The sequence below is a fragment of the Bufo gargarizans genome, chromosome 1 (genome assembly GCF_014858855.1).
Source record: "Bufo gargarizans isolate SCDJY-AF-19 chromosome 1, ASM1485885v1, whole genome shotgun sequence".
NCBI lineage: Eukaryota > Metazoa > Chordata > Amphibia > Anura > Bufonidae > Bufo > Bufo gargarizans.
Window position 1 is genome coordinate 349,281,182 of NC_058080.1, and position 21,436 is coordinate 349,302,617.

General features: G+C 43.8%; 1 protein-coding gene across 1 annotated transcript; it reads right to left on the bottom strand.

Annotated features, from left to right (window-relative positions):
- Nucleotides 1-2,377: 2,377 nt before the first annotated feature.
- On the bottom strand, nt 2,378-13,262 carry EEF2 (eukaryotic translation elongation factor 2). Its single transcript, XM_044268436.1, has 15 exons — nt 13,057-13,262; nt 10,388-10,602; nt 10,123-10,304; nt 9,404-9,615; nt 8,411-8,589; nt 8,227-8,332; nt 7,412-7,525; nt 7,194-7,332; nt 5,039-5,234; nt 4,710-4,968; nt 4,455-4,562; nt 4,022-4,375; nt 3,304-3,486; nt 3,088-3,220; nt 2,378-2,833 (listed from the first exon to the last, which is right to left on the bottom strand). The coding sequence occupies exons 1-15, from the start codon at nt 13,057-13,059 to the stop codon at nt 2,640-2,642; spliced, it is 2,577 nt and encodes an 858-aa protein (XP_044124371.1). The 5' UTR covers nt 13,060-13,262; the 3' UTR covers nt 2,378-2,639.
- Nucleotides 13,263-21,436: the final 8,174 nt, after the last annotated feature.

Here is a 21,436-nt window from a genome sequence, read left to right on the forward strand (position 1 = left end):
GCCTGAGCAGATCCGTTCAGACTTTCAATGTAAAGTCAATGGGGGACGGATCTGCTTGAAGATTAAGCCATATGGTGTCATCTTCAAGCGGATCCGTTCCCATTGACTTACATTGTAAGTCTGGACGGATCTGCACAGCCAGGCGGACAGCTGAACGCTGCAAGCAGCGTTCAGCTGTCCGCCTGGCCGTGCGGAGGCTGAACGCTGCCAGACTGATGCAGTCCGAGCGGATCCGCATCCATTCAGACTGCATCAGGGCTGGATGGAATCGTTCTGCTCCGCTCGTGAGACCCTTCAAATGGAGCTCACGGGCGGACAGCCGAACGCTAGTGTGAAAGTAGCCTTAGAATGGCTTTATAAGACTGTTCAAAGGTTCAAAAATGTTGACATGTCAGATTATCAACATTTGGCCAAATGCTGCCCAATGCCAGTATATTTGCACCATGGAGGATTGTGACCACACTGTCATGGTTTGTTTATTCTGGATAAATGCCTTTACTTGCAGGGTACCCCCTGCTGATGTTGCCACCTTGCCCGTTTTTATAAAACATTGCTCCTATGCCACACCCCCAGTATTTTTCCCACTCAGTATGTTAATACTGAGCATTGGTACAGGGAGAAGATGCCAGAGTTTCTCAATGGCCTCGATGGCCATTCTGTGATAAAAATCAGTGTCCCAGGCTGTGACACTCTGCTGTGATTGATTGTGGCACAGTAAGGGAGGAGACGCCCATTGAGAAACCCTGGCATCTCTTTACCAATGCTCAGTATTCACATACCGAGTGGCAAAAATACAGGGGGCACAGCAGGGCTTAGGAATAATATTTTATTTAACAGGGAGGGTGGAAAAAATTCAGTATGAATATATAGTGTAGGAGTATAAACTGTATATCACTGAATAATTATCCTACTAAAACGTCAACTTTTAGTCATTAACATTTAAAATAGGTCCCACAAAAGTGTTTAGATAGCTGCATATATAAGATACAATGGACTTATGCACAATAAGGCACAGGGTATGTAAACAAAGCACAATTTTGGACTAGATAGTCCCACTCATGGTTTGATGATTTTTCTGTTTACGAAGATATCGTACCACAGCAGGATATATGTGTTTGTGGTGGGAAGGTCCACAGGAACTAATAGAGGAGTGTTCACTGCATATATCATGAAAAGATGTAGTTATTGGCTCTTCTAATAAAGGATGGGTAGGTAACTGGGAAGATAAAATCCCTAGCCAACTAGTGAGGCCCTGCCTAAAAGCGGAGAGGTCTCCCACCTAAATGCGGGAGAATCACCCCCACTTATCGACGGCTGTCCCTGAAAATAATATCTCCAGTGTCAGTACAGCCAAGAGAGTAGTTCTGTAATCCCAATGCGTTTCCTCCGATAGAAAAATAAGTATCACTGGATTCATCAGGGGAAGTCAAAATAAAGATACACGGATGGATCAGTGGCACGGTAGCCGTCAGCCCAATAGCTCTCTGCAGATAGTATCCAACTGAGTGATGCAGTCTCTCTTGGCTGTACTGACACTGGGAGATATTTTCAGGGACAGCCGTCGATAAGTGGGGTCGCTCCCTCTGGGGGTGATTCTCCTGCATTTAGGTGGGAGACCTCTCCGCTTTTAGGCAGGGCCTCACTAGTCGGCTAGGGATTTTATCTTCCCAGTTACCTACCCGTCCTTTATTAGAAGAGCCGATCACTACATCTTTTCATGATATATGCAGTGAACACTCATCTATTAGTTCCTGTGGACCTTCCCACCACAAACACGTATATCCTGCTGTGGTACGATATATCTTCGTAAACAGAAAAATCAAACCGTGAGTGGGACTATCTAGTCCAAAATTGTGCTCTGTTTACATACCTTGTGCCTTATTGTGTACAAGTCCATTGTATCTTATATATGCAGCCATCTAAACACTTTTGTGGGACCCATTTTAAATGTTAATGATTAACAGGGAGGTTGGCTTTTACAGAATCCATACAGGGCTTTAAGGATAAATGGATGTCAGATGTGGGTGACATTATTGCATCTACTCTGGAACTATATTTGTGGCAGATTAAAATGTTTTACACTACACAAAACCACAGCTGCTACTGAAAATGGATGTTTGAACTAATGCTCAAGTGTACCAAATGCAGATCTGGTCAGGGGTACTTGTCCCCAGAAAGACAACCAGCATACATGTACAGTAGAAGTCCAGGGTTTAAACCCAACACCCACTTAGTTTTAAACAGACTTGAAAGCAATGCGACTGGGTGGCATGGTTACAAATGGGTCTGAATGATGTTTTGTAGTCTGGTGCAGATTCCTGACTAAGTCCATGTTCAATGGAGTCTATGGTACAATCACAAGGCAGAGTACAGACACTTAGCTCAATACAAGTTTTTATTAATGGCACCAATACATTGCTGATATTCATGCTGTGAAGGAACAGTGTTCTTAATGATTCAAGCAGACCCTATGCTCCCACTTACAGGCTATTGTATAAATTGTACACTCATGATGGGCCATAGAAAATCCTTGACATTAAGTGGGGAGCAAGTACTTAAGGTTGCAAAATTAACGTGTTAAACTGAGAGAAGTTGAAGTTGTCAAGTCCATCAGATGATTCAGAATGCATGTACAGAGCTCACAGCTTGTCAAGGAAGTTATCCAGGGCTGAAACACTCTCTTTAAGACCCTTTCGTTTACGGGTCTCTGCTACAACCTGGCTTGGCCTTGTGGTGTTGTCAAAAGGATCACCAGGAAGAATCTGCCAGTGATCAAACACACACTGAGGGAAGGCTTGGCCACCAGTATTTGATCGTAGATCTGCAGTGAATCCTACAAGAGGAAAAATAAACAGCCTTGTCAAACATTTGTCAGTGCTACTTTAAGTGTTGAAGGTAAATAGTCTTAAAGTCAACTTAATAGCTGATAAACTGCAAATCTACTGAATGGAACAGCAGACCAAGAGATTATATTAATCTGAGTTAGTGTAAAATACATGCTGAGCAGTTCAGGTTTTGTTTCTGCTATTCAATGAAAGCTGCAAAACTAAAGCATGAGACAGTATCCACAAGACTGATTTAACTCACCGAATGATTCATTGACAGGTAAAAAAGCTTTAACAACAAACATTGGGGTGCCAGCAACTTGGGATTCTTCAAACACATGACCACGCTTCCTGTTCAAGACACCATAGATTCCTCCAACAACTTGTTCAGGGCACTGTAAAAGTAACAGAATTGTCAATATAGCACTTCAGGCAAGACTAAGGCAAGTCTGTAAGGAAACCAGTCTATTATACTAACCTGGATCTCTACAAGATATATTGGTTCCATCAAGCGGGGTTGTGCTGTTAATACACAGGCATAGAGACAGCGACGGGCAGTGGGAATTATCTGTCCACCTCCTCTGTGAATGGCATCAGCATGAAGGGTCACATCATGCACATCAAAACGAACAGCCCTCATGTTCTCTTCACAAAGAACACCCTGAGAAAATGAATTTATACGTTACATTCTGATAACATTAGTTAATGGCAACTTCTGATGTTAAGTTTCACCTAGAAATTTAAAGCTATTGTTAACCACATAACTTAAGGGAGCCCATCACCTGGATTTTGGGTATATAACTGAGGACCTGGGTTAGCACATCCATAATACCCAGTCCCCATATCTGTGTGCTTAGGTAAAAATAAAAAATATGCAAATAACCTGAGATGAGTCAGAGCTTGAAAATATAACTTCTCTGGTCACACAAGATAGATACGACTCATTTGCATAAGAGGTGGGATGTACAAAAATGCATATTTTTACATTTCATTTGCAGACTAATTCAGTGTGTAATTGATATGTTTAGGGTAACAATTAACATTTAGAAATGCTCAGTGAGGGTAGCATGGAGCCGACAGGTTCCTTTAAAGCTAACGTCATTGACAACCATACCATTTTCTTTATATATGAAAGACAGATCTATAGACTGAACTACACAGGTAAGAATTGAGGCTCAGTTTTTTTATAAACATACCTCCTTTGTAGCCCATTGGAAGCCTGCAACTACACTGTCCTTTATTTCATTTAAGTACTGGACTCCTTTTGTGACATCAGTGAGGAGATTTGGTCCGGTTCCATCAGGACCAAAGCACCAGATCTTTCTTGCTTCGGTGACATCCCATTCATATTTCTCAGCCAGATAACGTGCCCTAGTCTTAAGCTCTTGACGAGATGAAACATCTCCCTTGTCGATGTCCTCAGCTAAACCATCAGGAAAAGGACGAGCCTTCATGTAGAGACGGTTGTGCTTGTTAGGAGACTTTGACAAGCACAACTGGTTGGACTCCTCACTCACTGTCTCACGGTAAGACACAACTGGATCAGATTTCTATGGAGGTCAAACAATGTTAAGTTCCATGAATATGACAATTAGCTGCAGAAACTAGAAAGTTTCAACTAAAAGTTACCTTGATTGGAATGCAAGCATGGTCTTCTTCTAGATCTTTTAGACAGATTTCTAAATGCAGTTCACCAGCTCCAGCAATGATGTGTTCTCCAGACTCCTCAATGATACACTGAAGGCAATAAAAAAAAAAAAAAAAAAAATGTTAAGACTAGATGTAAATAGATTAACACTTAGTTTCCTAGGATGGGATAAACGCAACAGTTCATTTCTACCGCTACTAATAGACTATTATGCAAGAGTTTAAACAAATTCTTACCTGCACCATAGGGTCAGACTTTGCCAGACGCTTCAAGCCTTCTACAAGTTTTGGAAGGTCGGCAGGGTTCTTTGCTTCCACAGCAACACGGACAACAGGGCTCACACTGAACTTCATAACACGCATGTTGTGTGCATGTTCAAAGGTAGTAATTGTTCCAGTCTTCACCAAATACTGGTCCACTCCAACCAAGCCAACAATGTTGCCACAGGGTACATCTTCAATGGGCTCTACATAACGCCCCATCATCAGAATAGTTCTAGGGTAAAAAAATTACACATTATAGATACTAATAAAAAACAAATTGAAATTTAGCCTGTATTACTCACCTCTGAATGGGCTTGATGTAAAGATCCTCTTTCTTTCCAGGGGTAAAGTTTGGTCCCATGATTCTAACTTTGAGGCCAGTAGACACAACACCAGAGAACACTCGTCCAAAAGCATAGAATCTACCCTTATCAGTTGTAGGCACCATCTTGGATATGTACATCATCAATGGTCCTTTAGGATCACAATTCTTAACACCTGGTTGAACAAAGTAAGAGTTAAAGGGAACCCATCAACTTTATGCTGACCTCACTGAGGGCAGCATAAAGTGGGAGACAAATGCCGATTTCAGCGGTGTGTCACTCATGAGCTAAAAGCGGTTGCTGAGAACCAGCATCATAATCATTGCAGCACAGGCCTGGAAAAATGAGTAACCATGACTCTTAGGTAGGTTTGACAATCTCCTGCACTCACCCATGTGCTGATGACTGGCAGTTGTCTCCTAGAGAGAAAGGGAGAAATCTAGGTAGAAGACTCATCAGCAGATGGGCAGGAATTTATGAATAACCATGACTTCTCCAGGCCCAGTCAGCAATGATTGTGATTAGGGGGTTGGCGATATGTCCTAAAATCTATATTGCAATATAATTTTAAGCATGTGCGATATATTCTATATTTTTTGGGGGGTTAAATTTTTAAATTTAACCATTTGCATCCTTAGGGCTAGAACCCTTGTCCTATTCACCCTAACAGAGCTCTATTAGGGTCAATAGGACTGTGCTGCTGGTAACCAATCAGAGCCCTGCAATTCCACTGCTGGGGCTCTGATCAGAAGCTGACACTAATTTAATCATGTGGAGAGGGGGGGGTGCAGTTAAAACACTTTGAAGGGGGGGGGGTAGAATGGAGGGGCTGTGGCCACCAATGAATATAGTTAATATGCCCGAATACAAATGTAGCCTGCATGTGCCAGCCATATCCCATACCTGGCCTCTATTACTGTGCACTGAAATTAACCCCTCAGGACCTGATGGGTTAATTGAAGCAGATCAGTGCTCAGTAATAGAGGGCGGGTATGGGATATGTCTGGCATATGCAGGCTACATTTGTATTCAGTCCCTCTCCTCCCTGTTCTCATTGGCAGTTCAGTGGCCACAGCGCCCCCCTGATCCTCGTCTGTTCTCATTGGTGGTCTGTGGCAGCCGCAGACAGTGGGGAGGGACTCCCTCCTTCTCCACTGTGCTGGCTCAGGAGAACATTGTGAGTACTGAGAGCAGCACATGCCATGTGCTACTGCGATCTGGCGATAAATGAAATCTCCATCGTTGGCCAGATTTATATTGCCCACCCCTAATAGTGGTTAGTTCTTGGCAACCACTTTTAAGTGACAGATTGCAGAAATCAACTTACCCGAGTCTTCTTTATGCTGCCATTAGTATGGACAGCATAAATAGTGGTCCACCAGACTGGAAGTGATAAGGACCTATTCTTTGTCATGAGACCACTGCTGTCACTCCTCAACTTCAGTCACGTGCAAGAACAGCACTGCTGGGCCTGCCTCTGGAATTTTAATTATCCTAGAGAACCCCCTTTAAATCATTGATTCAGTAAAGCAAATTCACACACTATGTAGCTACAAACATGCAAAGTGTTTTCTAAGGCAACTACAGCCATAGCCATGTTTATGGTGACAAGCAGTGTCATCCATCACATTGTACAGTGTGAACAGATGTCCAGGCTTTTAGCAATGGCTGTCTATCCTCCAACTACCCATAAATAACCAACCTGTGGGGGTCTAAAACCCTGCAACCCCCAACTGATCAGCTGTTTCAGGGTTGGTCCAGCACCAGAATTGCAGCTTCATCCACTGTATAGTGGACTAGTTACTGCAGCACTGCTCCTATTCACTTCAATAGGAGCAGCATGGCAGTAACCGACTCAGTTCACAAGATTAGTTCCAGTGAAGCAAAGCCGATTGTGGGGTAGTCTGACATAGTGAACAGATATTGACAGTGCTGGACAACCTCCTTTTGCATTGAGATTGAATATACCTGCAGGGTAACTGAAGGAAATAAAGCAAACACTATGCCATGCAACCTCTTCCTGGGTGCCCCAGTACAGGGACCCCATTTGGGAGGGTCCTTGACAAGCACAGTTCATACCAACATTATGGCAAGTTGGCAGTTAACACTGATAGCCAAGTGACTATACACATACCCATGGCAGCTTCATCATCAGGAGGTCCCTCATACAAAAGTTCACAACGGTACTTCTGAGCAGTCACAGGTGAAGGCAGATGGATGGTGATCATTTGAAGCAGAGCATCACCAGCAGGAAGCCAGCGTCTCATAACAGCCTATGTTTACAGTTACAGGTTAGTTTAAACTACACAGTAATAGTTTACAATATAGGAGTTTATGCAGTTCATGTTTTACCTTAAGCAAAGGTTTTCCCTCCTTATCCTTGTCTTCAGCATCTAGCTTAATGTCCAGTTTCTCAATCAGCTTTGCAGTCTCTTCTTTCTTGAAGTTCATGATGGCATCAAAAACCTTACACAAGCATCAAAAAGCTAGTTATATGGTGGCAAGATACACAATCTATTAAAAGAACTTCACTTCTAGTCAGACTTCAATTTCTTCAGCAATTTGTTCTCAGGTCAAAGTGAAGAATTTTTGAATCATCATTCAGTAGTACACCCAATACTAATCAGTATATGGGATTTAGGAAGCAATGTAAACCCTTGGTTCCAATTTTTTATTATTGCAGTGTACTCATTTTGAGCTAAAAAATCCTTTAAAAGTCCTTTATTAATATGGAAACTTTCTGTACAGGGTTGAGACGCTCCAATACAGGAATCAAAATTCTCTGCATTATAAACTCAGCTTGGTTACTGATAAGGCTGTGGCTTAAATAAGTCTTTGACCACTTAGCAAATTAGAGAAAAGGTTATTAAAGAGCCTGCACAAAAAAAAAGTCAGCTAGATAAACAGTTAACCCATTTGTGACAGAAGCTTGTTTTTTTAAGACTAATTGAATTAAATGATTTTTAGCACATAATCTGTAAGATACAATAAAAGGATATGTACACCTTGAGGCAATTGTTATTTAATACATGGAAAACAAAGGGATTTCAAAAACCAGGCAGCTGGATTTTGATTTGAATGACCAGTACAAGATAGCTTAAGTGCCCAGAGGAAACCTTAGTGAGCACAAGACTATAAAGTAATAGAGGGAGGAAAATAAATTTCACCTTGAAAATTGGGTCCAGGATTAGCCAACAGAAGGTTCTTGGCAGCTTTTTGCCATCAGCATTTGTGGTGGACTTGCTGAATTTGCCAGTAGATGGGTCAAAATACCTGTATGGGAATGATGGGATCAAGTTAAAAAGAAATCTCACCTATGGACAGGGGGAAAACCCAAATACTCAACCATACCTGTCACCCCATAGCTTTTTCATCATGTCTTCCACTTTCTTTGCCCGATCTGATGGTGACAATTGTCCTTCTCCCTTTGAAGCAAACTTTGCTACATACATCTCTGCAAACTGTTTCAGGGTAAAAGCCCAGCCATGCAACCCAGAGCCAAAGCCAACAGTACCAAGAACTGGGTCAATCTAAAAAAAAAATTAAAAAAAATTGGAGTACCCAGATTGTACACTACAGTCTAAAGCATTGAGGGAGACAGTCTTTAGAGTCACCAAGATCAACCCCATCACTGGTTGCTTGTATACAGCATTGTAGAGGTGATCTTCATGTAAATTAGGAAGTTTGACTGCAGGGCTGGCATAGCTCTTGGAGCAGTTATGCCATTTGGTGCTCTGTAAACTCCTCAACATCCCCGTCTTATGGTGCCCGTTTGGTGGCTCATTAATAGTTACTAGTTCATTTTTTAGGGTGCAAACTCAGTCAGAACAATTAGTACAAATAACCCCCGAGCGTTTTTGCATCTTCCAAGACCCACAAACTTTACACAGCTGTGCAATCTGGCTTAATTTATTCTTAATTTGTGTAGACACGGGGGCCTTCAAAAGATCCCTAGTTGCCATGTAAAGACATCAGGACCAGAGACTTTGGGGGAGCTAATATGACCTTTACACTAGAAGTGTGACAAAGCAAGCCAACCAATAAGTATATTTAGACAAGTGTCTGTACAAAATGCAGTCCACCTTGAGCCATGTATAAGTTTGTGCAACTCAAGTTTATTAAACCTGCCCACAGCATGAAGTATCAAATGGAAACTACAGGCCATTTCCCTTTTTTGTCTTTATGCATAACTTTGCAGCAAGGCCTCAAAGATAAAACAAAAAACTGAACAAAATTTAAGAAAAAAGTTGTTGAACTAGCAACCATTTTAATCTGTAGCACTGTAACTTGCTCAAATTGGATTTATTTATAATCATTCAGTAAAACTGAACAGTATTCGCTTACCATTATGTTCCCCATTGGGCCAGTTTCTCCCTCACCGTAAGTGGAAATGATTACGTTCACATTTTCAACAATACGTTGGAAAGTCCGGAACAGCTCCTCTGGTTCAAGCTGGAGTTCCAGAAGAGCACGATCCATTTTGTTCATCATCAACACAGGGCGGATACGCTCTGCAATAGCCTGGCGGAGCACAGTCTCAGTTTGTACACACACCCCTAATGTGAGAAAAAGATATTAGATGAGTCTCCAGATAAGGGTACTGTCACTTGTGGCAGGATTCAGGCAGGCAGTTCCGTTGCCAGAACTGCCTGCTGGATGTGGCAATCCGGATGCATTTGTAAGACAGATGCGGATACGTCTCACAAATGCATTGCAATACTGGTTCCATCTTTCCGGTCATCATCTGGAAAACCGGATCCGGTATTTCTCATTTTTAGAGATCTGCGCAGACCACAAAACTGGATCAGTTTTGCCAGAACACTTGAGGCCAGATCTGGCATTCTGTCAAGTGCTGCAGTTTTATTTTCTCTGCCCAAAAAACATAAGAGGGACTGAACTGATGAGACACCCTGAACGGAATGCTTTCCATTCAGAATACATTACGATAAAACTGATCAGTTTTTTTCCAGTATTGAGCCCCTGTGATGGAACTCAATGCTGGAAAACAAAAACACTAGTGTGAAAGTACCCTAAGGAACTTCAACAGTTACATCAAGACTCACCAGAGACGCAGTCAACAACAACTAAAGCTCCATCAGTAACACGGAGAGCAGCAGTGACTTCAGAGGAGAAGTCAACATGGCCAGGAGAGTCGATCAAGTTGATAAGAAAACCAGTGCCATCTTTGCTTTGCTTGATGAAGGCCAAGTCGTTTTCTGAAAGTTCATAGAACAGGGAGATGGCCCTAGAAACAAACTTGTCATCAATTCCACGTTTACCAGTATAGTGTTACCCATTTGATAACATTTTCCAACAGTATTTACTCACGTAGACTTTATGGTGATGCATCGCTCCTGCTCATCCTTTCGAGTGTCAGTAAACCTTGTTTCACCAGCACGAGCACCGGCAATAATGCCAGCCTTACACACCAGCGAGTCTGTCAGGGTGGACTTTCCATGATCCACATGGGCTATGACAGACATGTTGCGGATATTTGCCTTTTTGTCCATGATCGCACGGATCTGGTCAACCGTGAAGTTCACCTGTTTGAAGAGAGGAGTGAAGCGTTTAGTATACTGTTATTTTCTAGTAACCATTTTTATTATGAAATCTTCAGACAGCAAGTCTTAAGTGAAAATTTAATCTGAAACTGCAATGGTAGATTTTAGGACAATATCACAGCTTTTTAGAAATAAACCCAATCAATCCCTGGCAACCCCTTTAACAGGTAATTTACAATAAAGCAAAGAAATAAGGGGTTTTACAAGACCAGGATATGTCAGTCAGATTGGTGGGAGTGCTGGCAACTAGAACCCCACCAATCAGCTGTCTGGAGACTGCAAGCGTTCCAGAGAGATGCAGCCTTTTTCTTCAGTGACAACACGTTCATTGGTCACATGGCTTAGGCACAGCCGAGTCCTATTCAAGTGAAAAGGGGCCAAGCTGCGATACCAAGCATAGCAGCTGTTTGGTAAGCTGCGAGAAGACAGATTCTTGCAGCCTATTAGAACAGCTGATCAACAGGGTCCTAGTGTCAGCCCCTGCTATTCTGCTGATGATTGGGAGCACAAGTCATAATTTTGAAAAGTGCTTTTAAATTCAGATGTGGAACCAATAAAAAGCTTATTGGTAGCAGCTACTAAGATTTCTTCCTGACCAACAATTCAGGTCCAGGAGCAATTTAATATTGAGGGTTCAAGTCCCCATCCACAACGGCATGTGTCCCACTTAAGGCAGGTTATAACATCTGCAGAGCCCATGACAAACCTGACTGCCGCCATTATAGATAAGAGCAATTGGCAGTCATGCAAGGAGACAGAAAAAAAAAAATATAACTGTACAGAAGTGAACGCCCAACACGCTGAATCACCGATGCACTGAGCAAAGAACACAAACAAACAGTGTCTTACATAATGTGGTGGCCATGTAGACTGAGAAGTAGACTTGTGGGGGGTCATTTTCCAAACTGGTGTAAAGAACAATTGGCTTAGTTGCCCATAGCAACCAGATACCACCTTTCATTTTCCAAGGGAGCTGTCAAAAATGAAAGGTGGAATCTGACTGGTTACTATACGCAACCAAGTCAGTTCTACTCTACACCAGTTTGACTAGAATCATGGACATGGCAAAGTACTAATCAGGGCCAGTTTGTACCAGCTCCTTTTCCAATATATCATAAAGGAACTGGTTTCATTAGTAGCCATGCGCCCCAGAAACCCTCACTGGTGCAGCCATGTTAATGTAAAAAAAAAGTAGTGCTAGCTTAATCACATGAGGTTTGATGAACCACAAGTTCTACAGGAGTTGTGACCTTGATGTAGGGAACATTTGTAGTGGTGTCCAGAAAGGAGTCGTGATTTCAAACAGCTTGTGGTAAGTAATGGCTACATGCTTGTCGCCAACCCAGTCCTACCTACACCTTGATGATTCAGTGACCTAGTTCCCAATTTGTCAACATCCAGTCGAGGTCACAAGCCCCTCTGCATCCAATGACAGGCCTTAGTGATGTGTCTAAGCCAGTACATCACTGCTGGGTGATGAGACGCTGAGGGAGAGGCATGCACGTCAATGCAAGGGTAAGGGATTGAAAGATCAGAGTACAGCCAGGATGCTAGACCATTGGGAGAAGGCGAGAATGAATCTTGTGTACTATACACAAGGAATTAAATAATGGCCAACCCCTACAGGCCTGGCTCTCAGTCATGAACTGCCTGGATATAACATGACCACTGCTGCCACTGTGCTCAGACATGACTGCTGGTCAAACAGCAGAATCAGACCAGCACTGATGGAGGAAGGGGCTATCCAATAGCTTCAATTATGTTAAACCCCTTTAAGTAGGGGACTATGCAAAAAAAACAACACAATTTTCAGTTAAAGAGCCAATGAAACGCTAGCTAGTCTGAGCTTAAAGGGTCACTGCACCCATCACTGCTAAAGAAAGCTACTCTAGATCATTCTGCATGAGCCGCAGCCCATGCATCACCCTCCCTGAGAACACTACCATACCCCTCAGATATGCGCAGTGCACACAAGCTGTGGCTAAGCATAGGCACTGCGCCTCTGAGGCTATAGCCTGCACTCCCATGACGTCATCGGACAACATACAGACAGTGTTGACGTCACCGGCAGAGCTACACTAAAACAGCTGCGTCATTGTGCCTCCACGCAGAAGCGCTGACATACTGAGGCCGGGCGGCAGCAGCCACCAACAGGAAACCGTAAATGGCTGCCAGCTACCAAGCGGTAGCAAACGGATGGGAGCAAAGAACGCAACCCGAGCAGAAAGTAGTAAGAGATTACACTACAGGGCAGCGCTGGAAAAAAACGCCCACCCGATTACACCAGAGGAGGCCGACATAATTGCGCCACTTGCCGCGGTTATTGTCTAGCACAGACTTCCTGGCAATAGCTTCAAGCACCACAAATACTCCCCGATCAAACTGGATCCCATCCTACATGACACCAGGGCACCTGGGCTGGGGCCTCCATCTTACCATTCTGGCGGATGGCGGTGGATTCTCTTCACGGAAAAAGCCGGAGCGGACTGTCTGCCACACAGCAGACAAACAGGCGGAAGAGAAAGCTGACGTCAACAGCACGCCTTTTATAGGGCTTGCGCCGGTTCGCCCACGTGACTGCCAGTACCGCCGCGCTTGAAAGGCGGGGTCAGATGAGCGGCTTTCTTCCTGCCCTGAAAATAGTGACGTATGTGGTAAATGCCGCCATGTTCTGCTGCTAACACGTGTCGTTTTGGTAGAAACCCAGCTAGAGATTCCCTAATAATAAAAGTTTTTAGATTCTTAATGGGTAAACGTGACCTATAAATGGAGCTGTGTCCGTGGTATGACCGGGCACAGAATGTTCTTCAGTTTTGTAAGCAGTAATTATATAGTAACTATAAGACCTGCACTGCAGCTAGAGGTTGTCTGGTGAACCGGTGTCCGTATGCTTCAAAAATTCTCTACAACAGCATGTGTGAACACAGCTTCACATTGCATAAATGCTAACTTTGTTTTTTGGGACTGTTCTAAATTTTTGGTGCAATTCAAAAATTTCTGCTGTATTTTAAAGGGGTTATCCAAACCCTGTAATGTCCCCCCTAATGCCTGTGCCCCTCATATAGGTTATACTAACACTGTCACCCGCGTCGCTCCTGATGGCTGCATCTACCCGTCCGAGCACATCAAAACACTTTGGGTGACACTAGGGAGGACCGTCCCCGTTGCGGCCTGCTATAGGCTTAACCCAACCCACCCTGTATGTTGTGATCCACGTGGGGTAAGTATAACCTTTATCAGGTGCCCAGGCATTAAGGGGGAACATTATAGGGGTTAAATAACCCATTTAAAGAGGCTGTCCCAAGATTTTGATATTGATAGCCTATGCTGAGGATAGGTCATCTATACTCGCTGCACCTCCACCGATCATCTGTTTGAATAGACAGCGGCGCTCTGATGAGCACCGTGACATGGCCTGGCTGCAGCGCGGCCACATTCAAGTGAATGAGACTGAGCTGCAATACCAAGCACACTGAATATAGTGAGAGAGAGAGGGCTTGTCATCGATCGCCCATATACTCACATGATCCGATCATCCGTATCAAGTTACTGACGTCACACGCTGTCTGCAGATTCTCGCCAGACCAGTCAATTCTGGTTTGCAGGCGCGTGGCCCGATGGGAAGTGGAAGAAAGGGGCAGTTCCGAGCAGGAGGAACAGACTCAGTCTCAGGAGCGCAGCTGTACTGAGGTAGTGTCGCTGTCAACTTGGTCTGAGATTGAGACTGAAGACGGCTGTGGCCGGGGAATGAGGATAGCTGAAACTGAAAGGGCCCCAGGGAAGTTTGTTCGTGGAGGGAGTAGTGGGGGACTGACTGTAATAACTTGGGGGGGGGGGGGGGAATTAGGTACTACTGACTGGTCTGTGCTGCCGGGGATTACTGAAAGGGGTTAATTATTGTGAAAGGCCCTTCACAGTAGTTAGTAACGCCTTTCAGCAGTTCCCCATTCACAGTATTTATTAACCCCTCGGGGGACTGTTGAAAGGGGTTAAAAAAAAAACTATGTGAAGGGGGGACTGGCTGGCTACAGTACACCCCCTGGCCCCTCAAGGACACCCATGGCCCCTCCACAAGTTCTTCTCTTTCCTCCCCCCTCCCCCCCATAACAGAGTCATCCACTGATGCCTATAACAGTGTCATCCCCACAGATGCCCCAAATGTCTCCAAAACTGTTAAATAATAAAGTTATATATGTTTAAATGTCACCTATTTGTAATTTTTAAAATCCGTAATTTGGAAAGACAAATGTGACTGTTTTTAAATAAGCTTAGAGCTGTACGATAGGTTAAATAAAATAGACTGTTCTATAAGCACCACATTATTTTCTGGAAATGTCCCTCCCGAGACCAGGCTCTGGATCCGCCATTGATCTGAGGATAGTTAATATTAAATACCTGGACAACCTATTTAACAGCAAATGTAAAGTTGAAGAGGACCTGTCACTTCTCCTGACATGTCTGTTTTAGGGTACTTTCACATTAGCGGCAGGCATTGTATGGCTAAAGGCCTAACTGGGTGCTACCGGTTAGGCGGAGTTCACATCAACGTGTAATTTCCTGTTCTTCTGATCCGTCGGAAAAACAGAAAAAACAAAACAGCATCCTGTAAAAAAGAAAAAAAGGATTCTGAGCATCCGTTATGCACATTTGGCATCCGTTTTAGGCATCTTAAATGGATGACAAATGTGTATAACCGATGCTCAGGATCAATTTTTTTTTTACAGGATCCTGTTTTTCATATTTTTTTTTTCTGTTCTTCTGACGAATCAGAAGAACGGAAAATGAAATGGTGATGTAACCCTCTCTAAGGGTACTTTCACACTAGCGTTTTTCTTTTCCGGTATTGAGTTCCGTGCTAGGTTTTATCCTAATGGATTCTGAATGGAGAGCATTCCATTCAATATGCATCAGGATGCATTAGTTATGTCCCTCTTACGTTTTTTTGGCCAGAGAAAATAACGCAGCATGCTGCATTTTTCTCTGCGGACAAAAATCCTGAACACTTGCCGGAATGCCAGATCCGGCATTAATTTCCATTGTGGCGTTTCAAAAGTCAGCTATATACAACCACGCAACTGTGTAGAGCAACCTCTATGCGCACGGGAGTGACTTGTTGAATTTGACTTTCTCCACTTAAAGCTTACGCATCAGACACCCAGGCGTTAATCAAGTAGCCTTTTAATCCGGAGATTGTATTACAAGATGTTGCAGGGTAATCCAGATGGTAAAATAATTATACCAACAATAAACTCCTAGCTAAGAAGATGGATGCTGCTACTCAGAAGCTGAGCCCACTAAGGGCCCTTTCACACTTGCGTTGGCCGGTTCCGGCATAGAGTTCCTAATGCATTCTGAATGGAGAGAAATCCGTTCAGGATGCATCAGGATGTCTTCCGTTCCGGAACGGAACGTTTTTTGGCCGGAGAAAATACCGCAGCATGCAGTACTTTTTGTTCCGGCCAAAAATCCTGAACACTTGCCGCAAGGCCGGATCCGGAATGAATGCCCATTGAAAGGCATTGATCCGGATCCGGCATTAAGCTAAACGTCGTTTCGGCGCATTGCCGGATACAACGTTTAGCTTTTTCTGAATGGTTACCATGGCTGCCGGGACGCTAAAGTCCTGGCAGCCATGGTAAAGTGTAGCGGGGAGCGGGGGAGCAGCATACTTACCGTCCGTGCGGCTCCCGGGGCGCTCCAGAGTGACGTCAGGGCGCCCCAGGCACATGGATGACGTGATCGCACGGACTTTAAGTATGCCGCTCCCCCGCTCCCCGCTACTACAATGGCAACCAGGACTTTAATAGCGTCCTGGCTGCCATAGTAACACTGAAAGCATTTTGAAGACGGATCCGTCTTCAAATGCTTTCCGTACACTTGCGTTTTTCGGGATCCGGCATGTACCTCCGGCAAGTGGAGGACATGCCGGATCCGGACAACGCAAGTGTGAAAGGGCCCTAAGAGCAAGGCATCACTGGGAAAACAGGGAGTGGCTAGGCTAAACTAACTAGAAGCCTGAAAACGGGGAGAAGAGCATACCAAAACACAATGCAAGATACTAGAACAGAACATCCGTTGAAATGTATTAGTGCCGGATCCAGCATTAAAATTGCCGCATTGACGGATCTGTTTTCCGGTCCGTGCATGCGCAGACCTTTAAATCCGTGAAAAAAATAAATACCGGATCCGTTTTTCCGGATGACACCAGAGAGATGGATCCGGTATTTCAATGCATTTGTCAGACGGATCGGTCTGACAAATGCCATCAGTTTCCGTCCGGATTACCGGATCCGTCAGGCAGTTCTGGAGACGGAACTGCCTGCCGGAATCCTCTGACACAAGTGTGAAATTACCCTTAGGGAGGTGTCCCTGTAGAGTGACACTATGAAGAATATGGATTAATATTTACTGTCAGCCATGTCCTCACAACCACCATTTGCTAAAAGATGGCAGAGGAAGTCAAGCTCCACAGGGAGGCCCTGCTTCAAAGCCGCAGCTAGATAGCAGAAAATTCCTAGCAGACCACATTTGGCTACATTTCAGGCCTCCAGTCAGACAGCACGGATCCTGCAGGAAAACCCCCGGCAGGAGGTATCAGCCTTGCCAGCATCAATGATAGCTCCCAGACATGTTGGCACCTACATTTCATAAGGAATTATGGAAAAGGTAGAGATATCCAGCTCCAGAATAGTGAAAAATTGTAGCTTTATTGCGGTATTAAAATTTTCGACATACAGGACAAGTTCAGTTACGCGTTTCAGACCATGAACAATTTGCGGCCCGGCCATCGCAGGCGCAAACGGGATACATATTTGTGTCCCGGTGGCCACGATGAACATGCTCATGGTCTTTGAGGGTGGGATGCCAGGGAAGAGAGATATCCATATCTCTCCACGGAAACCAAATAGTGGCACCATGTTTGCACTCTAGTTGTAGCCGGAACCCAGGCTGATCCGTTGGTCCCAGAAGCATCTCCCTGTGACCGTCTGGACTGGAGCTATAAACTCTAAAGGGTTTTTTGGGTCATTTACAGCCAGTCCAGCAGAGGGGGGGTGGACCCCTACCAAAGGCCGGAAGGGGAGGGGCCGACTACAGGTTAAAAGGCTTGTGCCAGCCAGCGGGCGGGTCTTTCTCTTAATGGGGGTTACATCGTGCAATGTGTTTGGAGGGACCTGCAAAAACAGCTGACATCACTGCTTCCGACGTGAATACAGCTAAGAACTCATCACTACTCAAAGGACTTATATATCTGGTAAACTGACTTATTGTTCTGCTTAACCCTGTTATACCTATATCGACTGTATCTGTAACCTCAGACCACTGTATATATTCTCTGTGTATATTGTGTCATCTAGTGTGCCCTTAAGGCGATTAAATATATAATTTAATCTTGTGCTATCTTGTATCTCGATCACGAATCCCCACTTCTGTGTTTCGGCCTAGCTTTAAGCTGCCGCGGGTTGGTTTCTATATAATCCTGTTAGCGGACCGGGCTTATATCAAACGAGAAGCTGGTGGCAGATTTCCCCGGCTGAGGAGGTGCTGTTTTCACTGGGGCAGTGAAAAGGCTCTCTCAGCTTGTTTGCCTCTCTGGGACTTGTGGACAGAAGGTGTCTGTGTAAATTAGGGGTGCACCGAAATTCCGGCGGCCGAAAATATCGGCCGAAAATGGGCCTAATCCATTTCGGCCGATATTGGTACATATCGGCAGAAAATAGCGGGGAGGGACTGGGAGGAGGAGCTGGGGGCCGGTGCGTTCACTGTGCTCCGGCCCCCAGCTCCAGTAGTTATAAAATGTGTACAATTAATAAGGATTCTATTCATGAGGCCCCCTCTGCAGTAGAACATTCAATATAGCCACATCCTACTCACAGGGCTGTTATCTTAATGCTGGCCGGCCGGGCAGACGAGCGGCAGCGTCACGACTGACGTCACATGCCTGCGCCGCCTCCTTCATTCAGAAAGTAGGCCGGGCACATGACGTCAGTCGTGACGCTGCCGGTCGTCTGAAACTTTTGCCCAAGTAGATTTTCAAGAGTTGAATTGGTGTTATTGCGATAGAAGGGTTAAAATTATAGCTGATCTGTCCTTTAGAACAAAATAACTCGATTGAATATTCCTTCTTTGTGTGTTTTTATTTAATACTGTATTGACGTGCTGGAACAAAGCGGAAGTTGTTAGACAGCTGATAGATGCATATCCTGTGGCGTAGAATTGGATCCCAGATAGACTCTGACGAGAGTTCTTGGTAAAAGGAAGGATTGTATTCCCTAATCGGAAGAATCTAGATTATATAGTTTCAAGTTCCCCTAATCGGAAGAATCTAGATTATATAGTTTTGAGTTCCCCTAATTGGATGAATTTTAGTTAGAATTATTTTTATTTTTTTTGTTTTTTTGTGGTTTCCCGACTAGGAAGAATCTAGAATAAGTACAAAATAAGTAACTCTAATATTGCAGGACATGATGAGGAGATGTTAACAGCAGCTCAGCTGATGAGAGAAAGAGAAGGGAAAGTTTCAGTAATTAAGTTAAAACCGTTCATGTGTGCAATTGGTATGCCAGAAACCGGTAGATTAAATGAAAAATTATGGAAAAATATATTGCAGAAAAAAAGAGGTTGGTTGAGAGATAATAATAGGCTGATGCAAGCAGAGTTATGGTGGAAGTTGTCCACTCTTGTGACGGATGGAAAGTTGAAAGAAGCCGAGAAAAATGGACAATATTTATATTGTAAGATGGAGGATTTGGATGTGTTAGCGGACAAAGAACAGGATAGTCTGCCATGTGGCATCCCTTTCCCCACCACATCTGCTATAACCTCCAATAGTAGTTCTGAGTCTTGTAGTTCCACAAAAACTCCTATTGTTCCTTCTGTCAGCCCCTCCTCTGCACTCTGTTATGGAATGTACTCCTTTACAACAGGAACACCACCCACCGTGCTTTCTGCTCCTTTTATCCTTTCCCCGTCCCCAAAAACTCCCTCTCTGAAAACCAACCCCCCTTATGGGGATGGGAGTGTGTTTGCAGGCACAAGAATACTGAAACTAGTAACATGTATGTTATCTGTAGATCTCAAAGACAGGGCACAATTCCTGTTATAGGTCCCAGTACTGGATTATATCCAGTGATTTCTGCAAATAACTCTTCCCAGTTGTATGTCCCACCAGTTAACAATGTGCCTGCAGTGATTGCCCCTATAATGCCTACTGGAAGTGTCCCAGACCAATCCGCTCAATCTAGGGCTGCAAGTGCATATTATTAGTTATGTCTCCATGTCAGAAGTAGCCGACGATATCATAAAAATAGGGCTACCAAAATAACCCAAGTACATATGTTGGGGAACAATATATTAAGGGCCAAGACTGGAGTAATGTATATCAAATCTGTTAACAATCACAACACTAATAACTTAAACCTTGCAGTAGTACATAGTATTATCACATACCCATCATATTAGGGATATCCACCTCAGGAGAACCACATACTCCAATGCGCGTTTTGGCGATGCCTTCCTCTGGGGGTGTGGCTCTCCTTTTAAGTGTGCTCCTTTTAAAATACCCAGCTCACCTGTATGTAATGTCATAATCATGTACGTAAGCGCATTCATACGCGCAGCCTGTGAAGGTCATCGACCCAGGAAGTAAATGGGAGAGAGCGCGGCCGCCCAATGGCCATTCAGGCGATGGCACGCACAGCCCCACCCCCATGATACACCAGACACGTGATGGCCTGTCACATGCCAGCCTGCGTCACGACCAGTCGACCACTCCCACAGGAAGGTCCTTAAACCATAGTACATGGATGTCAGTATATATATTAAAACAAACAGGGCAGAGACATAATTCAAACAACCTTTAAAGAAACCCATATAGCGAACATACACTAGATATATGGTTATAAAAAGAGTAAATGATACAAAAACCAAAATAACAATCATATAATTACATGATTATGCAAAAATTGATAATAACATAATAAATACTTAATATTGAAGAGTAGGGGTGGAGCATCAAAAAGAAAATACAAAAAGGTGAAAGAGTGCATGATTACTATATAGTAATAATAAATAAGTACATAAATATAAGGATCATTAATAATGATCAATCAAAATGAACCATGAATAATACCAATAAATTGGCATAATTCATGAAGTAAGTGATAATAATCAGCATAATTAAATAAATATAGATATACACTCACCAAAAGAATTATTAGGAACACCTGTTCTATTTCTCATTAATGCGATTATCTAGTCAGCCAATCACGTGGCAGTTGCTTCATTGCATGTAGGGTTGTGGTCCTGGTCAAGACAATCTCCTGAACGCCAAACTGAATGTCAGAATGTGAAAGAAAGGTGGGCTACAACAGCAGAAGACCCCACCAGGTACCACTCATCTCCACTACAAATAGGAAAAAGAGGCTAGAATTTGCACGAGCTCACCAAAATTGGACTGTTGAAGACTGGAAAAATGTTGCCTGGTCTGATGAGTCTCGATTTCTGTTGAGACATTCAAATGGTAGAGTCCGAATTTGGCGTAAACAGAATGAGAACAGGTATCCATCATGCCTTGTTACCACTGTCCAGGCTGGTGGTGGTGGTGTAATGGTGTGGGGGATGTTTTCTGGGCACAGTTTAGGCCCCTTAGTGCCAATTGGCCATCGTTTAAATGCCACGGGCTACCTATGCATTGTTTCTGACCATGTCCATCCCTTCATGACCACCATGTACCCATCCTCTGATGGCTACTTCCAGCAGGATAATGCACCTTGTCACAAAGCTCGAATCATTTCAAATTAATTTCTTGAACATGACA

Excerpts from the sequence above, each read along its gene's own strand:
- EEF2 (XM_044268436.1), bottom strand. Across the intron at positions 8,590-9,403 it reads GCCCAATGGGGAACATAATG|ATTGACCCAGTTCTTGGTAC; the intron begins GTAAGCGAATAC and ends TTTTTTTTTTAG. Across the intron at positions 7,526-8,226 it reads TCCTGGACCCAATTTTCAAG|GTTTTTGATGCCATCATGAA; the intron begins GTGAAATTTATT and ends TGCTTGTGTAAG.